This window comes from Pomacea canaliculata, linkage group LG10, assembly GCF_003073045.1.
Source record: "Pomacea canaliculata isolate SZHN2017 linkage group LG10, ASM307304v1, whole genome shotgun sequence".
NCBI classification, from domain to species: Eukaryota; Metazoa; Mollusca; class Gastropoda; order Architaenioglossa; family Ampullariidae; genus Pomacea; species Pomacea canaliculata.
The window spans coordinates 16,880,376-16,901,271 of record NC_037599.1 but is presented as its reverse complement, the minus strand read 5'-3'; the positions used below and the strand labels follow the sequence as shown (position 1 = coordinate 16,901,271).

At 35.0% G+C, this 20,896-nt stretch overlaps 2 protein-coding genes across 4 annotated transcripts; one reads left to right on the top strand and one right to left on the bottom strand.

Annotated features, from left to right (window-relative positions):
- Nucleotides 1–178: 178 nt before the first annotated feature.
- Nucleotides 179–11,362, bottom strand: LOC112573295 (THO complex subunit 1-like). The gene is made up of 20 exons (XM_025253520.1): nucleotides 11,259–11,362; nucleotides 10,912–10,985; nucleotides 10,575–10,635; nucleotides 10,182–10,248; nucleotides 9,499–9,617; nucleotides 9,125–9,173; nucleotides 8,613–8,708; nucleotides 8,020–8,078; nucleotides 6,696–6,757; nucleotides 6,178–6,286; nucleotides 5,282–5,410; nucleotides 4,876–4,976; nucleotides 4,464–4,581; nucleotides 3,877–3,977; nucleotides 3,271–3,402; nucleotides 2,867–2,950; nucleotides 1,894–2,041; nucleotides 1,439–1,541; nucleotides 874–1,061; nucleotides 179–436 (listed from the first exon to the last, which is right to left on the bottom strand). Exons 1-20 carry the CDS (start codon nucleotides 11,307–11,309, stop codon nucleotides 341–343), a joined length of 1,947 nt encoding a protein of 648 aa, XP_025109305.1. The 5' UTR covers nucleotides 11,310–11,362; the 3' UTR covers nucleotides 179–340.
- LOC112573296 (adenosine 3'-phospho 5'-phosphosulfate transporter 2-like) lies at nucleotides 11,297–20,216 on the top strand. Of its 3 annotated transcripts, none has more exons than XM_025253524.1 (10): nucleotides 11,297–11,379; nucleotides 12,116–12,369; nucleotides 13,102–13,223; nucleotides 13,549–13,703; nucleotides 13,939–14,046; nucleotides 14,757–14,821; nucleotides 15,247–15,339; nucleotides 15,614–15,725; nucleotides 16,810–16,879; nucleotides 17,131–20,216. In XM_025253524.1, the coding sequence occupies exons 2-10, from the start codon at nucleotides 12,148–12,150 to the stop codon at nucleotides 17,282–17,284; spliced, it is 1,101 nt and encodes a 366-aa protein (XP_025109309.1). In that variant the 5' UTR covers nucleotides 11,297–11,379; nucleotides 12,116–12,147; the 3' UTR covers nucleotides 17,285–20,216. The 3 variants fall into 3 exon arrangements, with proteins under 3 accessions (XP_025109309.1, XP_025109306.1, XP_025109307.1); XM_025253521.1 differs by having other exon boundaries at nucleotides 14,724–14,821; XM_025253522.1 differs by lacking the exon at nucleotides 11,297–11,379 and adding an exon at nucleotides 11,386–11,546 and having other exon boundaries at nucleotides 14,724–14,821.
- The last annotated feature ends 680 nt before the right edge of the window (nucleotides 20,217–20,896 follow it).

The following is a 20,896-nucleotide window of genomic DNA, read 5'->3' as shown; positions in this document are numbered from 1 at the left end:
GAGGAGTTACTTTTCTTGTTGGAAAGTAAATGGACTGTTTTTAGATATTTTCTTTTTAAATTGTGAATTAAAAATACTTTTGTATTCAGTTTTGTGCAGAAATATTTAGTGATATTAGGAATTTTGCATGAATATATGCATGCATTTTCCACACAAACATGTGTACAAAGACAAAATCTCGTTTTTTGTTTGTTTACAAAAAATGATTCCAGCAATGAGATTAACAAAAACATCTTGTGTAATTATCATTTAAGCCATACACAAAAGCATGCCATTCTGCAACAACCAAAGATGAAAAGGAGGATAATTAGAAAACTGCATGAAACAGACACGACATGCTTCAAGATGACCCGAACACAGACTCTGTAATGCTTGATAGTCCAATTTCTTTCAATGCGTCTTTTAGTGCTTGCACTCTGTTTTCTTTATCCATATCCTGAAATCAAGGTAAAAATGAAGGCAATTCTAAAATATCTTTTCTGACTCTTATAAGAGTAGTTGTAACTATAGCTGTTTTGTTGGGGGTTAATCTTTTTGAGGTACCTGCTTGGTGCATATTTGGATGTGTTTATACCTCATGTGCAGTCATAACAAAGAGCATGTTTCAATCATCAAAAAATGAACTTGATTTAGTAGATTTATTACACACTGCTTGCACACATTTTGGGGACTTACTAATACTGTCACATTATATATTACGCAAATATCAAAAACTGAAAATTTATGAAACCTAGAATTGTAGAAGTCATCAAAGATCTATGGAAGTCAAACAGTGAAGTAGTATCATTAAAAAAAAAACTTCTCCTCTAAAAATCTATGAGTGTAGAACATAAATCTACATAACACTGAAATGTCACATGACATTTCCCATACCTGCCACAAAAAGATCATTTTAGTGCCAGGCAGTTTTGTTTCTTCATCAGGCAGTTCCTCAAAGTCTGCAATGTCTTCACCACCAAAGCCTAGCTCTGTTGCCAGTTTTCTCCAGTTATCACCGAGCTGACGTCCTAATGCCACCATTTGATCTCGCGTGATAAGATTGTTCACCTCTTCTTTGTCATCTGGACATTGAAAATCAGACAAGTTCCTAAGACATGGTCAATCCTCAAAAACTAAAAATGAGTTCTTGTCTTGCCAAATTTTATTTTTAAAAATATCAAAATGAAATTTAACCCCCGTTACACCCATTCAGTGACATGATTATCTAGATTGTAATATTTAAGCTTTTACTGAAACCAGTCAAAATGAAAGTGCATGAATTGTAAATGTGTTTAAAACTTGTTAGTTTCCAATATAAATGAGGAAAATGATACATAGAGGAAGACAAGTGCATAATGTTATACATAGGCCACTGAGGAGAATGGCAAGTTTTAAGAGTGAGTATCCTGCATAATGACATGATACAAGAAACTTTAAACTTTCTATACAATTTTCGCACTTTGCTCATGCTCTTCTCCATTCTCCTCATCCTCCTGGGGTTCCTTCATGTCATCTTCTTCCTCCTCTCCCACTTGTGTCTTCATCTCCTCAGTCCCATGAGCCTGAAACAGTACAACAACTTGCATTCCAACTATTGAAAAAGTCATACATACCTAAAACACCTTACACACCATGTTTTGTACACATTCCTTACATTTTAACTGACTTCACCATGTTCGTACAATAAATTCCTTATATGGTACCTGTTGTCAGATATGCATACCTTAGAACATTCACTAAAATCCCTGTTAGACATCAAACTGACCAGAATTCCTTTTGCAATTTCATCAATGGCATGACCTCGAACATTTCAACAACAGTAGCAGAATTTTTGCAAGATTGTCATGGCATTGTTTGAATGTTTCACAATGTAACCATTGCTTCTATTCTAGGCCGGCAAGGGTGTAAGCTTACAGGCATCTCTTTGGCAATTTTAGAAATCATGAGTTCCAGATAGCTGGGTAGGGGCATGGCAGGCTGGTTGGAGTGGAGGAAGAAGTGGGGGCTGCGACGAGCAAGCAGCCTTAAGCCTTTCCATTGGAAGTTCTGGTTATTAATGTCCCTGAAAGAGAGGTGTTGGTCAGAATATATTAAACTTTCCTCAGTATTTTGTCAGAAAGGTCATACTCCTGTCATGTTCTTTGACATGCACCACATGACTCTAGATTTAACTACGCAGTGGCACTCGGTAACAGAATCTGTATCATATGGTACTGGTAGCAACGTGATGGCTATTAACACCCGGGGCTGTACTTGGTTTAGAGAGACTAACAGTTTTTTTCATGCAAGTGATGGTGACATCTAGGTTTCTTTCTAAGGAAGGAGTAATCGGCAAGTTAAAAGATTTTAGATATTTGGTTAACTCTTTACATTTCAGTTGAACATACATAGTCCACAGGCCACATTTACTCACCAGATGAGCATGAAACAATGAACTAAAAAGAGATAAAACCAATAAACCTATGTCTCTTTTTCCACTAGTTTCACTTCATAAATTCTTAAGCACTCCTCAGTATTTATCCATCTTTATTCACTGCAAGAAACAAGAAATGATATAGCCCCGTACTAGTGAATCAGATAATCTGACAACAGGGGATAGAACAGTATTACACATACAGCCATACACACCTTCTAAAAATAGGTAAAAAACTTATGAATATGTAATAATAAGGTTCTAATAGAAGCAGTGCATGAAGATTTGCTATTGTAAAATATTTGTAGGTAAGATGACAGAGTTTGTAACGCAAGTGGACATAAGGTTAATCAATGTAAACAACAAAATGGAAGACATTAATGGAATGATCAGGCCATAAAAAGCAAGACAATGGTGTTCAATTTAATGCTCTGTTCACTACATTGACTGCTACAATAAAATCTTATCTCTTACTTGTACTGCTCCTCCAGCATGGCTTCTGGGTCATTCTGCTCGATCGCATTTGCAAAATATTCTTCCAATGTAGGCATAAACTCCCTAAAACCAAAACCACTTTGCCAAAAATCATGCAAAACTGACTTTTCATACTTGCTCTTAAATCTAGTCTAAATGTCAATATACTTGTATTCAAAACTGAGTTTTTTTCCTTGGCGGGGAAAAGAGAGGTAACAATGTGGGGTTTGTGTGTGCTTTGAAGACTAAAGATGTAGGGAAATAAAAAGCACTGATGGCAACAAGTAAACACATTTGTATTATCTTCTTCCACTAAAAAAAATAGACTGAATAGCCATTGACAAAATATGAAAAAAAATGCAACAATGGCACAGAAAAGGGAAAGATGTTATAGGGCAGCAGACCGTTTTTCAGAGCGACAGGCATCCATGTTGTCTGGGTTGAGGTTCCAGAGACGAGTGAGCTCCTCACTACCCATCTTGATGATCTTACCACCACTGACCTGCAGATCATCACCAATACGACGCTTCTTGGGCCTAAAAAGAACATAGCCAGTACTGGAACTCAGTGCTTAAGATCTTGCGTCTATTGTCAAATGGAGTTGTTAACTGACTCCTCTGTTTTCCCATGAACAAGGTACAACAGCAAAAGGAATTACAGCACCTACTTGTTACTAAATATGAGCAGACGCAAATAATAAACCTATCTCCAGATCTCCCACAAGCACAATTACAAAACAATTCAGCAGTCAACTAATGATAATGATGAACATTTTTTTAAAGCTTTTCTAATGATTTGCTCAGATTTTATAGAAGTGACAGACCTATCCCCATAAAGGGAATCATGAATACAAAGCCCCATATTTGCATTTAACAAACAAGCTCACTTCTACAACAAACAACTATCTGTACACAAGGTAAATTACAGACGCATTATGCATGCTCATGGTCATAGTAGAAACAAGAAATGAAACGTTTTTCACTTATAACTAGATGTGCACAATTACATACCGACTTTTTGGTTTTGTTGCTTCTTTTGCTTTTTCTCTCTCAAAGGAAGGACAACTATCATTCTTCCAGGCATTCCAGTTCTCTTCTCTTTGAAGGACGTGCTGAAGGAACAAAGATAATGCTCTCATAAGTACACTTATCCACACAAATATGTCTATTACACAGCACAAAGATAATGCTCTCATGTGCACATAAATCATGCAAAAATATGACTGTTATGGAGCATAAAGATAATGTTCTTACAAATACACTTAATCCTTGCAAAAAAATGTCTGTTACGCAGCAAAAAGTGCTTTCAGAGAACCCCAGAAACTTCAGGCCAGGCACTACCTAAAAATATAACTGAAGGTGCTACCACTAACACAATTTTAAATTTGTGCATAATCACAGACTGAAAACAAAAGCCAAACTTTCTGTTTTCTAAAAACTGACTGCAGAAGCCTACTAAAAATCACAGTAAACTTCCTCTTTTAATTGTTATATTGCACATATATATATATACACACACAAAATGGTGATTATATACAAAGGAGGCAGCATCAGTGGGTTATTCCCACAGATTAACAAGCTAGAGCATCAGCATTTACTTTGACCGTGTCAGCAAACTTGTCACCACTAGGCGGCGTCTCACAAATAAGCTGATACACTCGCTCCTCTGATGTCTTCACCCACTGTGTTTGTTCTTCACTAAGCATTTGTGTTGCACTGGAATCATTGGATGCATCAAATTTACATGTCAATAAAAAACTGCATGTTGATAAAGTATGACTGTGGGATAAAGGTGGAACATGGTAATAATCACACTTAATAACAATAAAAAATATAATATTATTTATAAATTAAACACCTCGACATACTCAGACATGCGTTATAGAATCAAAAGATTAACAAATGTGCACAAAAGCACCAAGCTGGATGCATGTTCCAAGTAACCTGTAGATCATTTTTTTAAAATCGCCTATTATAACAGAGAAAAAGTTAGAAACATCTTCCACTCACCTCTTGAACCTGACAGGAGACGTGAGATATTGGAAGAGAATCAGAAACTGCACCAGCACATAGCGACGGAAATTACTGTCTGACAACTGGAGGTCCAGAAGCTACAGAGCAACAAGAATATGGGAACGCTTTTAAGATAGAACAACCAAAACTTAACAAACCCACTTTCTTATTTATGCTCTATTCATAGACATGTTCCTTATCTGCTCTATCATACTAGCACAGCTTTCATGGGAAGTAAGAGGAGAGAAGCAAGAAATAGCTGAAATTTATAGGTGAAATTAACTGCCTAACAGTAACATATTTCTTGTCAAGTATTTTTTTAAATCTACAACTTTTTCCATATTTTATTGCTAGCTTTCTCTTTTTCATAAATAAGAAGCAGTCAAAACCAAAGATTACTAACCTTTTCACTGGTAAGATATTTAGCAAAGAAATTATGTGATTGGTCATCTCGCCTTGCCAGTTTCTTTCGCTGTGATACCAGATCATCTAGCTTGTAGCTTGAAAAGGCACCAAGCACTTCATCTGAGTGCTGTTGCAAGAAAGAATATATACACTCACCACATATTTGAGATATCCTATAACCTTATAAAAAGTTGGTATATAGCACCATCTAAGGCTGCGGTTCTCAAACGGTGGAGTGCAAACCCCTAGGGGGGCGCGACATGCTTGCAATGGGGCACGAAGGTGGTCATTTTTTAAAAGTTTCTTATACCGGTATTAGTGAAATTAGCTTACATTGCTGGCTAAGGGGGGCGCGCGGACGTACCTTTGTTCGTCAGGGGGGCACAAGTAAAAGGTTGAGAACCACTGATCTAAGGCATCATTAAAAAGTTAGACCTTTCTTGAGTGTGAATTGATTGTGAAAAGCTTCTAGCAAAGAAAGAATGTAAAAGAAGATGCACAAACGATAGAATCAAGAGTTCAATATTTTTTCAAAAATGTGTAGCTGCTTGCTGTGATATTTTGATCATCTATGACTTTGCAAAATGCAGCTGCTTAATTCTAACTACACTTGCTTTCAAGTACTCAAAGTATGTTGAGGGTTTTTTTTTCTTTTGAAGACAATGTGTATTAAAAGATAGCTTAAACTCATCCCAACAATCCAATGCAGAGTCAAGAAAAAAGTGAAGTTTGCAAAATATCTCACACAAATATTACAGCATGGCAATATGAAGTGAGACTACTGCAAATACTTGTTTACTTGCATTTTGATAATATTCCTCCCTCTCACCCATCGCATCCTTCTCACTCTACTCCCATTCTTCTCCCCTATAAAAAGAAGAAAGCAGCACATACCATAAGAAATATTCGCCAGTGAGCCTTGTCAAAGCATTGAGTAGGTTTGTGGAAAAACTCCTGAAGAGACCAAAATTTGCAGTAGAGGTTGTAATCTATCACAATGGAGCTGCAGACAGATAAAGAAAGAAATGTTTCCTCAAAGAGATACAAATAAAAAAGGTTCCTTAAAAATTCAGCATCCATGCAACTGATTCAAACCATTTGCACAAGTGTGGCTTTCTTAAAGTGTAAGAAGTGCAGCATACAATAATCTTAAAAAGTGAATTAAAGAGCTGATTGAGGATTGTGCTAATAATGATAATTCTCATTTAAAAAACATATAGGAAATAGCAAGAAGAACTGAAGATGCTAATGATAACAACAAAAGGAAGAAATATGCTAACACGAACACCTATCAAGGTGAACAATCAAGGAAAACTTTTGAATGACTCAAAAATTAAATTAAGGAATTCACTTCAATAAGATATATTATACTGGAAAGATCAAATGAAAAGATTTTATTGAAAAGAACTTACTTTGCTGCTGTATCTTCTCCATCTTCTACTTCCATCTTCTCCTGTTTTACGGGGATTTTTGACTGTAACAGAGCATCAAGAAAAAGGTCATTCCCCTCCCTATTTGTTAGAAAGATAAAATATGCAGCAAATATGCTTTAAAAACAGTTTAGACTGTAGATAGTCCACCTGTCTACTTGAGGGTAAGGAGAGGAGAGGGAAGTGGAAGTAATGGGCAACATATTTCAGTACCTAGCCCTTTTATTATAGGCAAGAAACTTCCAAGACTATTACTAGTTAAAATTCCCATACCATTCTTAAAAGACAACTTAAGCACTAAGCAAAAATTGCTTGAAACTGAGCATAAACAAAAACATATTCTAGTGGTATTTATGACAAAGAGGCGTGAGAAATATATTAATCTTTTTTCTTAATCACACCTTAACCACGCAGGGTCCTATGCTCCACTAAGGGTGATTAGGAAGAAGAAAAAAAAAAACACCTGGATTTGTCAAGAAAAAAGGAAGTGACAAAAGGTAGTATTTCTAAAAATTAGTGATGTCTGCATGAGCTAAATTCGAAGAAAGATGCAATCCTCTGTAAAAGAAAACAGACCAGGACACAATGTGCTGTTGCTGAGTGTTCTCTTCAACACTTAGATGGAATTGGTTTGTACTCATTTAGGAAATCCTAAAAGTAATGGCTACAACTGCCAGAAGATTCTGTCCAGAGATCTTTATATACAGATCTCTGCTTTGTTTAAATGTGCCGTGCGAACTTTGTCCCCACACCCTACTCAAGAATTTGCCCAAAACATTTAAAAATTGATTGTTATCCAGTCACTTATACAGTACAGGCAAGTCTTAGACTTTCAGTAAAATGAAGAGATCTTCCTACACCAGTGCCAATTATACAAAAGTATGAGCTAAAGTACCAACTATGACTGCTGATTAAAAAGATGGAATAATGATCGCTTTATAGCTAGAATAAAGGACACCACAACCTTAGCTATGTTTCTTCATTTGACTCAAAGACATGATTGGCTGAACTGAGTCACCCTTGTTACAAATACTACTTGCACTCCCTGGAACTCTCCAGTATTGGAGAGTAATTTTCTTCTGCTTGAAAATTATCATAACTATGTAGTCATATTTTGGGAATTATTATTTTAAAATGAACTTAAACCCAATCATAAAGAGTTGCACACATGTTGTCCTTTAAAATCAAAGAAAAGCATGCCTAAAAATAGTCCTAACATTTTAAACGAAAGGTTTAATGTATAATTTTTTTTCCAGATCTGGTGAAATTCCTACTAGAAAATAGTGCTTATAAGTTTTCCACTTACAGGTTTCTTGTCATACTCTGTGATATTTTCCACGTTGAACTGACTCATCAGATTTAAGGCTGCATAAAAGATATCAAAAACTCTGTGCATTTTGCTACTTTCCTGAGTGCTCTTCATTTAGGTCAATCATAAGTCAGATGAAACAAATGATGAGAATGCTTTGATCTTTTCCATGAATTATTTTTAGCAAGACATAAACATGTATATGTAAATGTATGTGCAGCAGCTATGACTCACTTAGCTTTAAATTATTAATACACATAATCAAGAACGGTCATCATGTGAATTCAACCATTGCCTATAAACACAATGGTGGTCAGAATTTCATTGTAACTTGCCAACATGAGGCATTTCAACTGACATTAAAAAAGCAAAGAAGTAAATGAAAACATTTATTTAAATCCATTTATACATCTACATACTGGTACTGAAAGAAGAAGACAGCACATGGCAGTTACTATTTCTGGGCCAAAGGACAGGAGCCTAAATATATGAGTATATGAGGTGAAAGTTCAGCTAGCTAGCATGCAACAAAAGGCTGTGTTTAGATTCCTTGTTACTCTTCTAAAGATTTCAGTACCTGTAATACTCACCTGATTTCTCTGACAGTGGGAACAACCTTGATAAAAAGAGCTGAATTCGACCACAAAATACAGTATTCTGGGATTTTGATAAGCGCCGAATCAAATCTGCAGACAAGTCACAGGCAATGTAAAATAATGTCAAACACAAATTATTCTGCTGCATATATATGTATAAGTGAATAAAGCATTTAGCAAAATAAAAATTGTTTTACAAATTGATAAAGTAACCAAAAAGCATACACAAGTGTGTCTGTATACTTATGCAATCGAGTGTGCAAAGATGTGTATTTGTGCATCAGATGTCAACAAGGACCTTCATTCCCGTGTATTAAAAGAAATATAGAAAAGAAATCTGTTCACTAAAAGAAAAAATATTAATGTCATTTGATGTTCCATTTTGACACTGTCTTTTTGATCTCATGTATTTCTCCTACTGCATCAGTAAAATTAAACATTTACAGTAATGAACTAATAAACAGACATGAAGTTACACTGTGATTACCTATACCTGTGTAACATACCATTGCACATTCTGAGCAAATAGTTTTTTCCTGCATCAAAGAAGGGCTCCTGAAAGTTCAAATGGCAAAAATGACTAGATAACCTATCAACAACTTATTCTATATTGAACACAACAAAATGCACTTAAAAGTCTCAATGTAAAAAATATTTAAAATGCATTATTCAAAAAAGATTTTACCAAAAAATTAGTATCTCACTCTGCTTGTAATTATATGTTTTCAAATGAACATTTATACAACATAACACCTATTCTTATTCTAAAACTAAAAATGAATAAACAAAAAGAGAAAGAAATTAACAGAAAACCTTAATTGCTGAGGAAGTTTTTTGGACTTCCTTTTTTTTTAACAAGTTTAACATGCTGAAAACTTACAGCTTTCCAAGTTGAAACTCCATCTTCCACAAAATTAAACATCACTTCGCAGTCAGCTAGCACAAGCATGTCAAACACATCAGAAAGCATGATGATTGGGGTGGATGCTGAGCACATTTCTGAAAGCATTTTGACCAATTATGTAAGCATTATTCCTCCTTCAAGAGAGAAAAAAGATGTGATATTCAAGAACTTTTAAATCCATTTAAAAACCTGCACTAACCAAAGATTACACATAGCTTTTAGAATCAAGTAAGGCATAGACATTTCTTTATATTTTGAAGAATAATACATGTCCCTCTCAGCTGTATACCCCGCCCCAACTCCACACACACACACCCCCCCACCCAGAGGTGAATCACTGAGTGTTCAGAGCTAGAAGTCAGGCAAAATAAAAAGACATGTAGGACAAATAACAAAATTTTTTTAGTCTCTACAGAATACAAGAAAGCAAATAGAATGTTGATGAAAGGATTTGCAAAAAATATTTTAAAAAATCAAGTGCAGATTTACTAGTTAAATCTACATTAACTTTCTGGTGTCATTCTAAAGACAAACATATCTATAACAAATTCGGATTTTTCTACACAGTTTCATTAATTTCTAGGTGGTTAGAGCTGCAATAAAAATTTACTCTTCAATATTTTTTACCATGTATCTCTTAAATATTTATAGATATATACCTTTTAACACAGCCTGCACCACTAGTCCTATAACTTGCTTGTACCTGTCGCAGCCTTGGTCAAGGACCTGAAAAATGTCTTTCCTAGTTCAAGTTTTGATAATATTATAAATACAGTTATATATCTTGCAGTTTACAGCTCTTTACTTTGCTGTAACAATTAGACCTTCATCATAAGTAGAAAAGTATAACTTTCTTCTATTCAATTTTAATCTGATCCTGTTCACAGTTGTCATCTTTCTCAGCTATTTAATTTTCATCTCATGAATATTCAGAATTATTGAACTGATCGTTGTACTAAACAATGACAAACATTTATCCTGCAGTCCTGATAACAATGATTGCCTTATTAATAGATTCAATTACTATTTCAGTAGGTAGGAAAAAAACTTACAATCATATGCCGCAATACATCCCTTATAGCTTGATCAAGTGCTGCCTTTTTTTCTTGCTCACTTTGGCAAAAAAAATAAATAAATAAAACACCAAGAAAGACCTAAGCCAATAAGTTTCAATTGTATTTTAGAAAATACATTATACCAGATAATAAATTTCCCCTTCTTAAATCACTTTCTCTTTCACTATAAACGGTACTGAAACCCCCTTCCTCTCCTCATTATCTCTCTAGTGTTCTTCTCTTGAAACATTTTCTTTTATATTCTTAGAACTTGTTTTTAAAGTGTGTGTATACATATAAGCAAGAAAAACTAATGTATTACATTTATACTTACTTTCCACAATAGGATTCAACAAATGTGAAACACTGATCTGGATCATTGTTGTCAACGGCTTTCTGAACAACATTCTGTGGAAAAACCAAAATAAAAAATTAACAAGTAGCTTACTTTTTGTTTTTGTTATAATGTACACTGCTATTAAAAGCACGACTTACTACGAAGGATTAATTTACATCAACTAACGACTTCTAAGTAGTGATTAACAACAATAGTATTTTGATTTACGCATGGAACTCCCATCATCGAAAGATCATTTCTACATAAACTGTGTCTTTAACTATATATGCTATTAATTGTGAAACTTTATCAGTGTGCATAAGAAACAAACAATAATAATGTACTTGAAATGATGCGCAAGCTACGCTGAAGTCGAATTCCGTGGGCGCCGCCATTTTACTTTCGACGGTCACTGAACTTGGTGACGTAGTCAGCGCGAGTGAAAACATGACTGGAAAGTGAGAGGTTCGTGAGAAAAATAATCAAAATACGCTGATCATGGGAACTTTTGAGTAAACTTTCTTAAATATGTAATGTTGGAGCGATGTAATCAAATTCGCTTGGCATAAAACCAGAATTTCTACTGAAAGTTTACAATATTGTTTACTACTTGTATTCCGTTGCCGTCACAGGTATCGATGCATTATTCTAGTAATTATTACATAATTTTAATGAGTTTTATCAGTCCGACCAGTGTAAGATTTCCAGAGGTAACCAACCAAATCCTTCGTCAGCACACAATGTAACCACGAACTTGTACTATAGTGTCCGTGATGTGACAGCATTCGAGGGGTGAAGTACTCGCTTGAAATACGGGAGATTTGAAGACGGGAGGGGTAACGGGGAAAGTAGAGTGCCATATATGCTTGTATGACTGGCATCAATATGTCAAAGAAGTGTATAACTAGTGCCTACTAAGCACCAGAATAGATTGCTAGTTTTTGCAGCTCATTAATGTAACTTTTAGGCTTGCATTTGAGATTTTTCTTCATATTTAGCATTGTGTGGTTTCTTGGAAAATGGTGTTATTAAAATGCTTACAAATGTAACACACATGCACAAACACGTTTACATATGTTTTCAAAATGTCATGGTTGTATAATGGTTGTATAAATCTACTGCATTTTCAAGATCAAAGCTGTGTGCATATTTTCATATTTTTTCATTTACTTTTTTTTCTTTTTTCCATTATATATCCTAGGTATCCTAGCATGTGCAGGCCTTCAGTAAGACATGTCAAGGTTCAGTCAGCCGCCTGACGGTTTGCGGCAGAAGGGCAGCAAGGATGTTGTACTGTCCATAAACATGGGGGACACCAAGGACAGTGTGGCAAGTGACAGGGCAGTGCCCGTCCACCTCTTATGCTGTGACCTGAGTCATTTGTCTCGGACCTCACAGTTTGTCTTGCTGACGGCTGCTACCTTTGCATTTTTTCTTGTCTACGGTTACATGCAAGTGAGTGAGACACTATTCTCTCTTTGTATGATTCTCATCTGTTTCGTCTTTTTTTTTTCACTCCCCTTCCCCCCTCTCTCTGTCCCCATTTGTCCATCATTGTCTATTATCTTTCACTGTCTTTCTACTGGTTGTTGGTTTGGGTTTTTTCTTTCAGTTTCATCAGAATTCATCGACCTTTGCCTCCAGCTGCTTTACAAGGCAGATAATTAGTACAACCTGTATGGATATGAACTTATTCATTGCTGGTGTGGTCTACAACTTCATTGTTTCATTATGCCATCTTGAATTTCTTCCCTACTTAGGAAGCAGGTCACAACGCACATGACAATCTTCCAATTGTCACAGTCCTTGATTACTAGACAATTTGATCTGGAAAAAAAAGAATGAAGATTGCGTGCAATTTATAATATTAACATATGTCACACCCTTTCCCACCACCAAAAGCAGGCTCAAAGTTGTGGCTTTTTCTTGGGGCATGCCAATTATCTACTTACCACAGAACAATACAAATGTGAATATATTTATTGCCCACCATATTGAGATACTACCAGTGGCAGGTTTTGTACAACTGCAAGAAATGCCAGGCACAGAAAGGAACACAATTTATTCACATGCATTATTGTATCTTTAAGTGCATTTCTTAGGATTGTGTCATGATGTGGTCATATTTTAAGGCCCTGAAAAAAGCAAGTGCAGCTGGCTCTCTGATATGCCTGTTGTTTCTAACAGGAGCTCATTTTCAAACTAGAGGGATTTCAACCTTTCGGCTGGTATCTGACGCTGGTCCAATTTGCCTGCTATGTCTTTATAGGTCTAGGAGAGCTTCAGCTGAAAGAGGATAGAAGTCGGAAGTAAGTCTTTCTTTTGTGCCTTTCATTCATGTAAAGAGGAATTGCTTTCTAAATAAAATTTAAGGGAATGATTCAGCTACCTGTACTAAATTCTAGCGTAAAGCAATGAAAAAAAAGACATGTTTTTGAGCTCAGGGTTATCATTGGCATCATCACCACTACTGCCACCACCATCACAACCACCAGCTGTTTTTCCTCTCACTAATGGTTGAGGTGGAGATAATTATACCAGACTTGGTTGTGGTGAAGGAGGGAGTGGGAGTTGCAGTACAATTCTCAAATGTGATAAATGGATGGAGAAAGTATGTTATTTGTTTTGGTTCAGGATCCCACTGAAAACATATCTTTTGCTGGCTTTTCTGACTGTTGCCACCATGGGTCTGTCCAACACCTCAGTAGGCTACCTTAACTACCCTACACAAGTTATTTTCAAGTGCTGCAAGCTCATACCTGTACTGATTGGAGGCATACTTATCCAGGGTAAATATTCCAACATACATTTATAGAATGGTTTGCTTTAATGACAAAGTTCACCATGGCTACAACTATGTAAGTAGCGTACGTCTTTAACAGCTTTATGACAAATAATGATTTTAGTGGTACAAAAGTTATTAATTTATTACAATTTTTAACTTTGTTTCATGTGGATTTTTGGTAAATGTTTGATAACAGTTTGCATGTGAGAAAAAACGAGGTATTTGTTTCACTTGTGCAGGTAAGCGATTCAGTCTTTATGATGTGGCAGCATGCCTGTGTATGAGCCTAGGCTTGATTCTTTTCACCTTAGCTGACAGCACTGTACAGCCCAACTTCAATCTCTATGGTAGGTTCTTGCCAGCATTTTATTATACAATACATACACAAAACATAAAATACTTTCCCATGAAACAATTTATGTAAATAGAAACAACATATGCACAGAAAATAGCACATTCCTGGCAATGTACGCACAATCTTTCATCACCTCTCATCATACCCTAACCAGTGCAGTAAGAAACAGCTGACCATAGAAACAAAGGCTGAAGTTGTTTGTCCCATATTATATTTTAACTTATATAAATAGAGATATCTTTTAACATATGGGAAGTCTCGTAAAATCATTAGCAGCTGATTTAAAAATCCTTTTCTTTCACTAAAAAGTGTAAGTTTATAAAGTTGGCTAAAATACTTCATCTACATCAACAGAAAAATGTTTGAAATTTATAATGCATAGAAAGCCTAGATGGTTTTGCTTAGAAAAGGGATAAAATAGTTTAGATCTGTTGTTTATCACTTTTTCTCCAATTGTTTCTCAAAGACATTTACCAGGTTAAGAGGTGCTATTTCAAGTGAAAACTTTTGTTTTATATTTGGGCTTAAGTCATGCAGTAAGAAAGAAAATGCAGTGTCTTGTTTAAAAACTTATATTATATATAATGAATGAAAATAAATATACATTACTAAACAATTTAGTGTTATAACTTGCTGCTCAGTCTTGTTTTGTACGATGATTTGTTTCAGGTGTCGTGCTGATATCCCTTGCCTTGTGTGCAGATGGTGCCATTGGAAATGTACAAGAAAAAACTTTGAAACAGTATGGGGCATCAAATACAGAAATGGTAATTGCCTTTAATTTTTCAAATATTGTATGTTAATCTAAATTATTCGTAATTGAAAGAGAAGCAAAGAAATGATATATATATATACCTTGCCAAAAGCTTTAAAAATACAAGTTTAGTGCAAGAATATGTGACTGTTCCTACTTCTTTGTTTTTGTTCTTCTGTGGCTGCCTTATTTCCTGTCTTCATATATAAATATTTGCAAGTTGTTGATTCATATTTTAGCACTGATAACTTATGTAGATGTGTAATGAGTTGCCTTCTGATAAAATTGTGAAATATGCTGAGTTGTTCAGCATGTAGTTTTCGTTTGGTTTTCTCTACACTCATTATTTAAGAAATATCTGGATGGTTTTATTTTTTCATGAACCAGAATCATACTAAATTATGTGGATTGAGAAGTTGTTTAAATATTTTTTGGCAGGTCCTATTTTCATATGGCATAGGTTTCATCTACATTTTTGTGGGGTTGGGTTTGACTGGAGGCCTTTTACCTGCTTTCCAGTTTTGTCAAAAGGTGAGACATTCATTGAAGTGGCTTCAGTAACTGGTCTTTTAAAGACTAGAAATATTTAATGTTGTTGTTTTTTAAGAAAGTACTTGTTGGATTGACTGGATCACAAAGCATTATACTAAAGTCATGGTCATGATGATCCTCTGTGGTTGATAGAAGAAAAAAGAATTTACCACAGCATTATCAGATTTTATTTTCTGCTCCCTGTTATTACTTTTCTTGCTTGTCTTTATGTATTACAGAGCTGTAATATCCCCATGTTTGACTGCTATTTCAGTACCCTGTGGAAACCTATGGTTATGCTGTGATTTTCTCCATAACTGGTTACTTGGGCCTCAACATTGTGCTGACTTTTGTAAAGACTTTTGGTGCTCTAATTGCAGTGACAGGTGGGTTTTCACATGTGACTTTGATATTGCACAGAAAAGTAGATTATCATGCTTGCATCCTCAAATGCATATGACTGCTTAAAGATGTTCATTAATATTTTATATTTTTATACAGATTATAATGACATGAGTCAATTTTAGTGAGAATGTTGTTTTACAAGTAATACAGACTTCAGCAAAAACTATTTTGTGCATTTCTTTTCATGTTGAATGTTAGCATCTAATATGTCAATATTACCCCTACATTTTTTTTTTATTTTGCATACATCTAGACAACAAACATGTTAGGTATACTCAGGCCCTGTTCTTAGCCCCAGCGGGGCCCAAGGCATAGGGTATGTGCAGGGCCCTTGATGCTACAATTGCCACAGTTTTAATCAAAAGCGTGGGGCCTTTGTCTGCCTGCCTGCCCCTAAGCACAGCTCTGGGTTTACTAATAGTGATGCTATTGTACCATTCAAGAAATAACATAAATGAATGGAAGCCACTGTTTCTGAAAAGAAACTTGTTTGTTATTAATAGATGCCACATATTGTTCAACAATAACTCTTGACTTTAACAAAGGGTTAAACTTATCTTCTTCAGGTATGACCTTTAAAAATCTACATATATTTATATGTATATACAAAATTTTGCTAAAAATCCAGCTCTCAATTTTTTTTGCTTGCTTTGTTTTATCCTGAAAGCTTGAGTTAACAATATCCTCCATATTAAGGGAGAATTTAATACCAAGAATTTTAAATATTCCCAAATCCCACTAGAAATTCCTGTCTCTCATTTATCAAATATGGCTTTTTTTTCATTCTACCTATCCAGACCTCTAGAGTCATGTTGTTAGCTTTTAACTCAGACATATCTGAGATTTGATCCATTGTATTAATAAATTGTCCATTGAAATATATATTGAAGAAGCATTCTTTTGACACGACAAACCATTTTATTGTAAACTCTGAAAATCCAAACAACTTGAGATTTTTTAGTAAATGACCAGGACTCAGAATCAAATTCTTTCTACAGTAAGTAGATATCTAGGAATATTGTTGTCATGCATTATAACACTCTTTTTTGGGTGGTATTTTTGCAGTAACAACATGCAGGAAGGCTGTGACCATAGTTCTTTCATTCATCTTCTTCACAAAGCCTTTTACATTCCAGTACGTAGATTTTGTTTTATTCTAAAAATGGAGAACATGGATATCTCCAACCTTTTCTTCGTTTGTTAAATGGCATATAATGTAATTTTAATATGTACAGGTAAAACCTGTTTAAACTGCTCACCATCCCACAAACCATGCTAACTTAAATATTAAATTGGCTGTTCCCATATGTATATTCATAAAAACAAGTTCACTTCCTTCTGTTTTGGTGCACGCTACATGATGTTATGTTTACCACTCTTTTACAGGTACTTATGGTCAGGTCTCATTGTAGTACTGGGCATTTATTTGAACTTGTACAGCAAGAACAAAGTTGCATGGGATGCTCGCATTGATGAATTTCTCAAAAATATCGGCATACGAAAGCGGCACTGGCAGCTAGGGGCTGAAAGTTTGGTTTAAGATCTCATCAGTTGAAAGGATGAATGCTTGAAGGAATGGTCCATATTTTCAATAGCACTCAGAACTTTTGAAAAGTTTGCGCAAGTACCCTTTTGCAATCTTTGATATTGTGTCTTGAACTTGCTGCAATAATAACTGTGTGGGTAGAAAATTTTTATATCTCAAATATTGGATTTTTTTTTTAAAGTGGTGGGGAGGGGATTCAATTTCTATGACCATCAAATATGTTGTGTGGTATGTACAGAAACTTTATTTTAAATTGTGTGTATATATATATAATCTACTGGGACACAAGAATACAAAATATTTTAAATTTGCATAATTGTGTACAGGTGCACACACAATTATTATAACTGTTTTGAGGGTTGCGGGAGCATGTCTTCCCTTTTGTCATGGATGGGTGTCATCAAATTACACTCACTCAAGACACATGCACATTCTTTCAACAACAAGTTGCCTTTTTGGCTGTCCAGATTGTGATATGTTAGATTCCTGGATGAAGGACTTCAGACATGACAATATGAAACACCCTTCTAGCAATATTTAATTTGTGTCTACATTCAAGATTTGAAACACACCAAACCAAAGTGTGCAACTCCAGAAAGTTGCACAAAGTCTGGAAAGTTGGGATTTGTGGTGGGGGAGGAAAACACAAATGACATAAATATGTCTATATGCTAATAATAAAACTAAATTTCTACCCTCACTTGAATCAAAATTATAAACATCCTTAGTTTCAACTTAATGTCATCAATCAAACAGAGTTAAATATTTATACACAAGCAACATCTAGACGCCCCTTTATTCACTCCCTTCATTTACAATCACTGCAATATTATGAGAATATGGGTCAGGTGTGGGCTGAGAATCCTTCCTACTAACCAAAAATTGTCAATAGTATGATAATTGTCAGTAATATGCAATCATGCATAGCAAAATCAGAACTAGGCCTGGGTGTCCTTTGGATCTAAATTCTTTAAATATAACATACAGAAGGAAACATATAATAAGGACACTGGCTCAAACTTTCCATTCCCAAGACATCAGTGGAGTGTGGAGAAGGGTTGCCAGGCATTAATGAAATGCTCTGAAATACACCCCACTAGACCTTAAGATGTCAGACTGAAAAACTGCTGAATCTATAGGGTTCTTCTCCCCATGCTGGGTGTTAGGAAGCACCTTAGGGTCACCAAAGGTAATGTTGCCTGACAAAAGAGAGGTCCAACACAATAACTAGTGATAGCCAGGACAAGTGACAAAAACAGCGTTGTCAAATCATGGAAAGGGTGAACACGTCAACCCACTTTCCAAATCACATGTACACGCCACTCAAGGTCATGCATGTAGTTCTATGCAGTCCTACCCTGGGGGGAAAAATCTGTAAATCAGGTGTTATGATTTAGCGCACATTTCTGCTTAAATTGCTCTTGTCTCTCCAAGACATCTTGCTTCCCCATAATGTTAATGGATAATGTTTTCCCCATAAATAATAAACTTTTTACAAGGTGCATGTGAGCAGGTATCCCCTTTAAAATTAACACAAATTTTCATCACATAAATAAAAAAGATTTTTATTCTTCTCTAAGTAATAATACAGAGAAGCTTTATCTTAAAATTCATAAACTTAAGATGCAGTATTTTAGAATGGTGTCTTGACTGGGTCCCTGTCCTGACCATGAAAAGGTATTTCTCTTGTAGAAGGGAGCTGTTACATGTGAATATAAGTGCATGTTTGTTGGTGATTCAGTTTACTTCTATTCATCATTTCTGTAAAGCACTTCGAGCAAATCGTTGGAAAAGTGCTTTATAAATGTTTGTTATTATTATTACCTTGATTACAGGGAAGAGGTTGTGTTATTCAACACACATAAGCACAATGACTGAACTATGAATGCTCACCAGTTTCCTAGTTCCCAAGCTTAGTGACTACACTGGTCACTCAGAGCTTGACAATGTTCTTTTCATCTTCTTGTGATAATACAGTCCTCCCCTTCCTGTTTAACAGCATATAACATGTCAAGTTAGGGTCCGACAGATTGGTTCATGGCACCCTTGTATGTATGTTAGTTAAGATTTATTCCTCGTTGCTCCTTTCAGGAGCATAGGGCCGCATGTATAATGTAGGCCCATAAATCTATTGTCACTTTTAATGCTCATCAGATGAGCGAGAAACTCCACATGCAAAACAGAAGCACTCATGCAACCTAATTTTAATTTCTGTGTTAAAATATAACAGGTGTTGACATTTGCATTTATTACTCTTTTTAAAATTAATGTTTAAATGGAATGTGTTTCCTCTGCAGCTTCCATGATAGTGAAGGACAAGGCATGTTTATAACAACTGACAATTGCAATTTTTCTGTAGTTGTTAATAAGACTTTGTCTCTCACAAAACAGGGTTTCTTAATCAAGATACTGGATCAAAAGCACAAAAGTCTGTTAGAAAATTTTTTTTAATGTGGATTATTGTGAGGATATATTGGTTTTGTACTGCTTGCTAAAGTGAAAAGAATGAAATACAACAGCTTTAAGATAGAAGTTTTTGTACTTAACAATTGACAGTGTCATTGCTTACAAAGGTTAGGGTTGCATTACAACTTAATTAAAATGTACTTAGTATCTCTTGATTATCCTTTTCTTAATTCAGGAGATATAAAATATTGCACTTCTTGAGGACATCAAACATGCTTTCTGAGAATCTCATTGTCAAAGATAGTAATCAAAACTGGAAAGATTTCACAGTTTCTATTAAGGAATGGCTGGATAATCTTAGAAAAGATGTTGGCAAACATGCAGCACTTATAAAAATGTTATGACTATAATATGAAAGCTAAGTTTAACGAGAATATGTGCAAATAGTTGTGCATGCATGCAACCTGTAATAGAGAAATTTCTGATTTTGAGTGGTTATTAAAGCATAATGGGAGAAAATTCATTGGTGTTTATGCTTATTAGTATGTCTTGACTGCATGTGCATGTAGAGAGGATGAAATGGTTACGACGTTCTCTAGGTTTACCTTAATATCAACTATAATACTTCTTTGGTGTAATTTAATTTGTCATGTGCACTTTATGAAAGATGTACAGGTCAACTATTTATTTCTTTGCTTCTCTAAGTCTGTAAGATGTCATGCCAAGGAGATTTTAATACAGATTGTGAAATGCCGCAAAGGTCCTCAGTGAAGATTTTCTGGTCTGCCATCTGATGAATTTCTACTGCTGAAATAATTTTCAAAAAGAGTATTTTTCACGCTCCCTCTTTTACATATTTCTACAGTAATTCAGAAATAAGTTTTGGTAAATCAGTTCCTGTTAAAATCTGAGGCAGATTATCAACTTTTATGTTTTTTTCTGCATTTAATAAAGCATGCACAAAATCGATTTGCTTATTTCATTTTACCTTAATACAATCATTTTATCACTAAGACCATTATTAAATATTCGTAAATAGAGTCTTTTTTATGTAAACATTTATTAATACATATATTCTCAATAAATGCACAAACTGTTGGTATTTTTAGGGAGTGTCACATGTAGACAAGGGAAATCTTACCATAAAAAGTTCAAAGCAACAAATACAGAAGAAAATGTTAGGGTAGTGCATACACAATA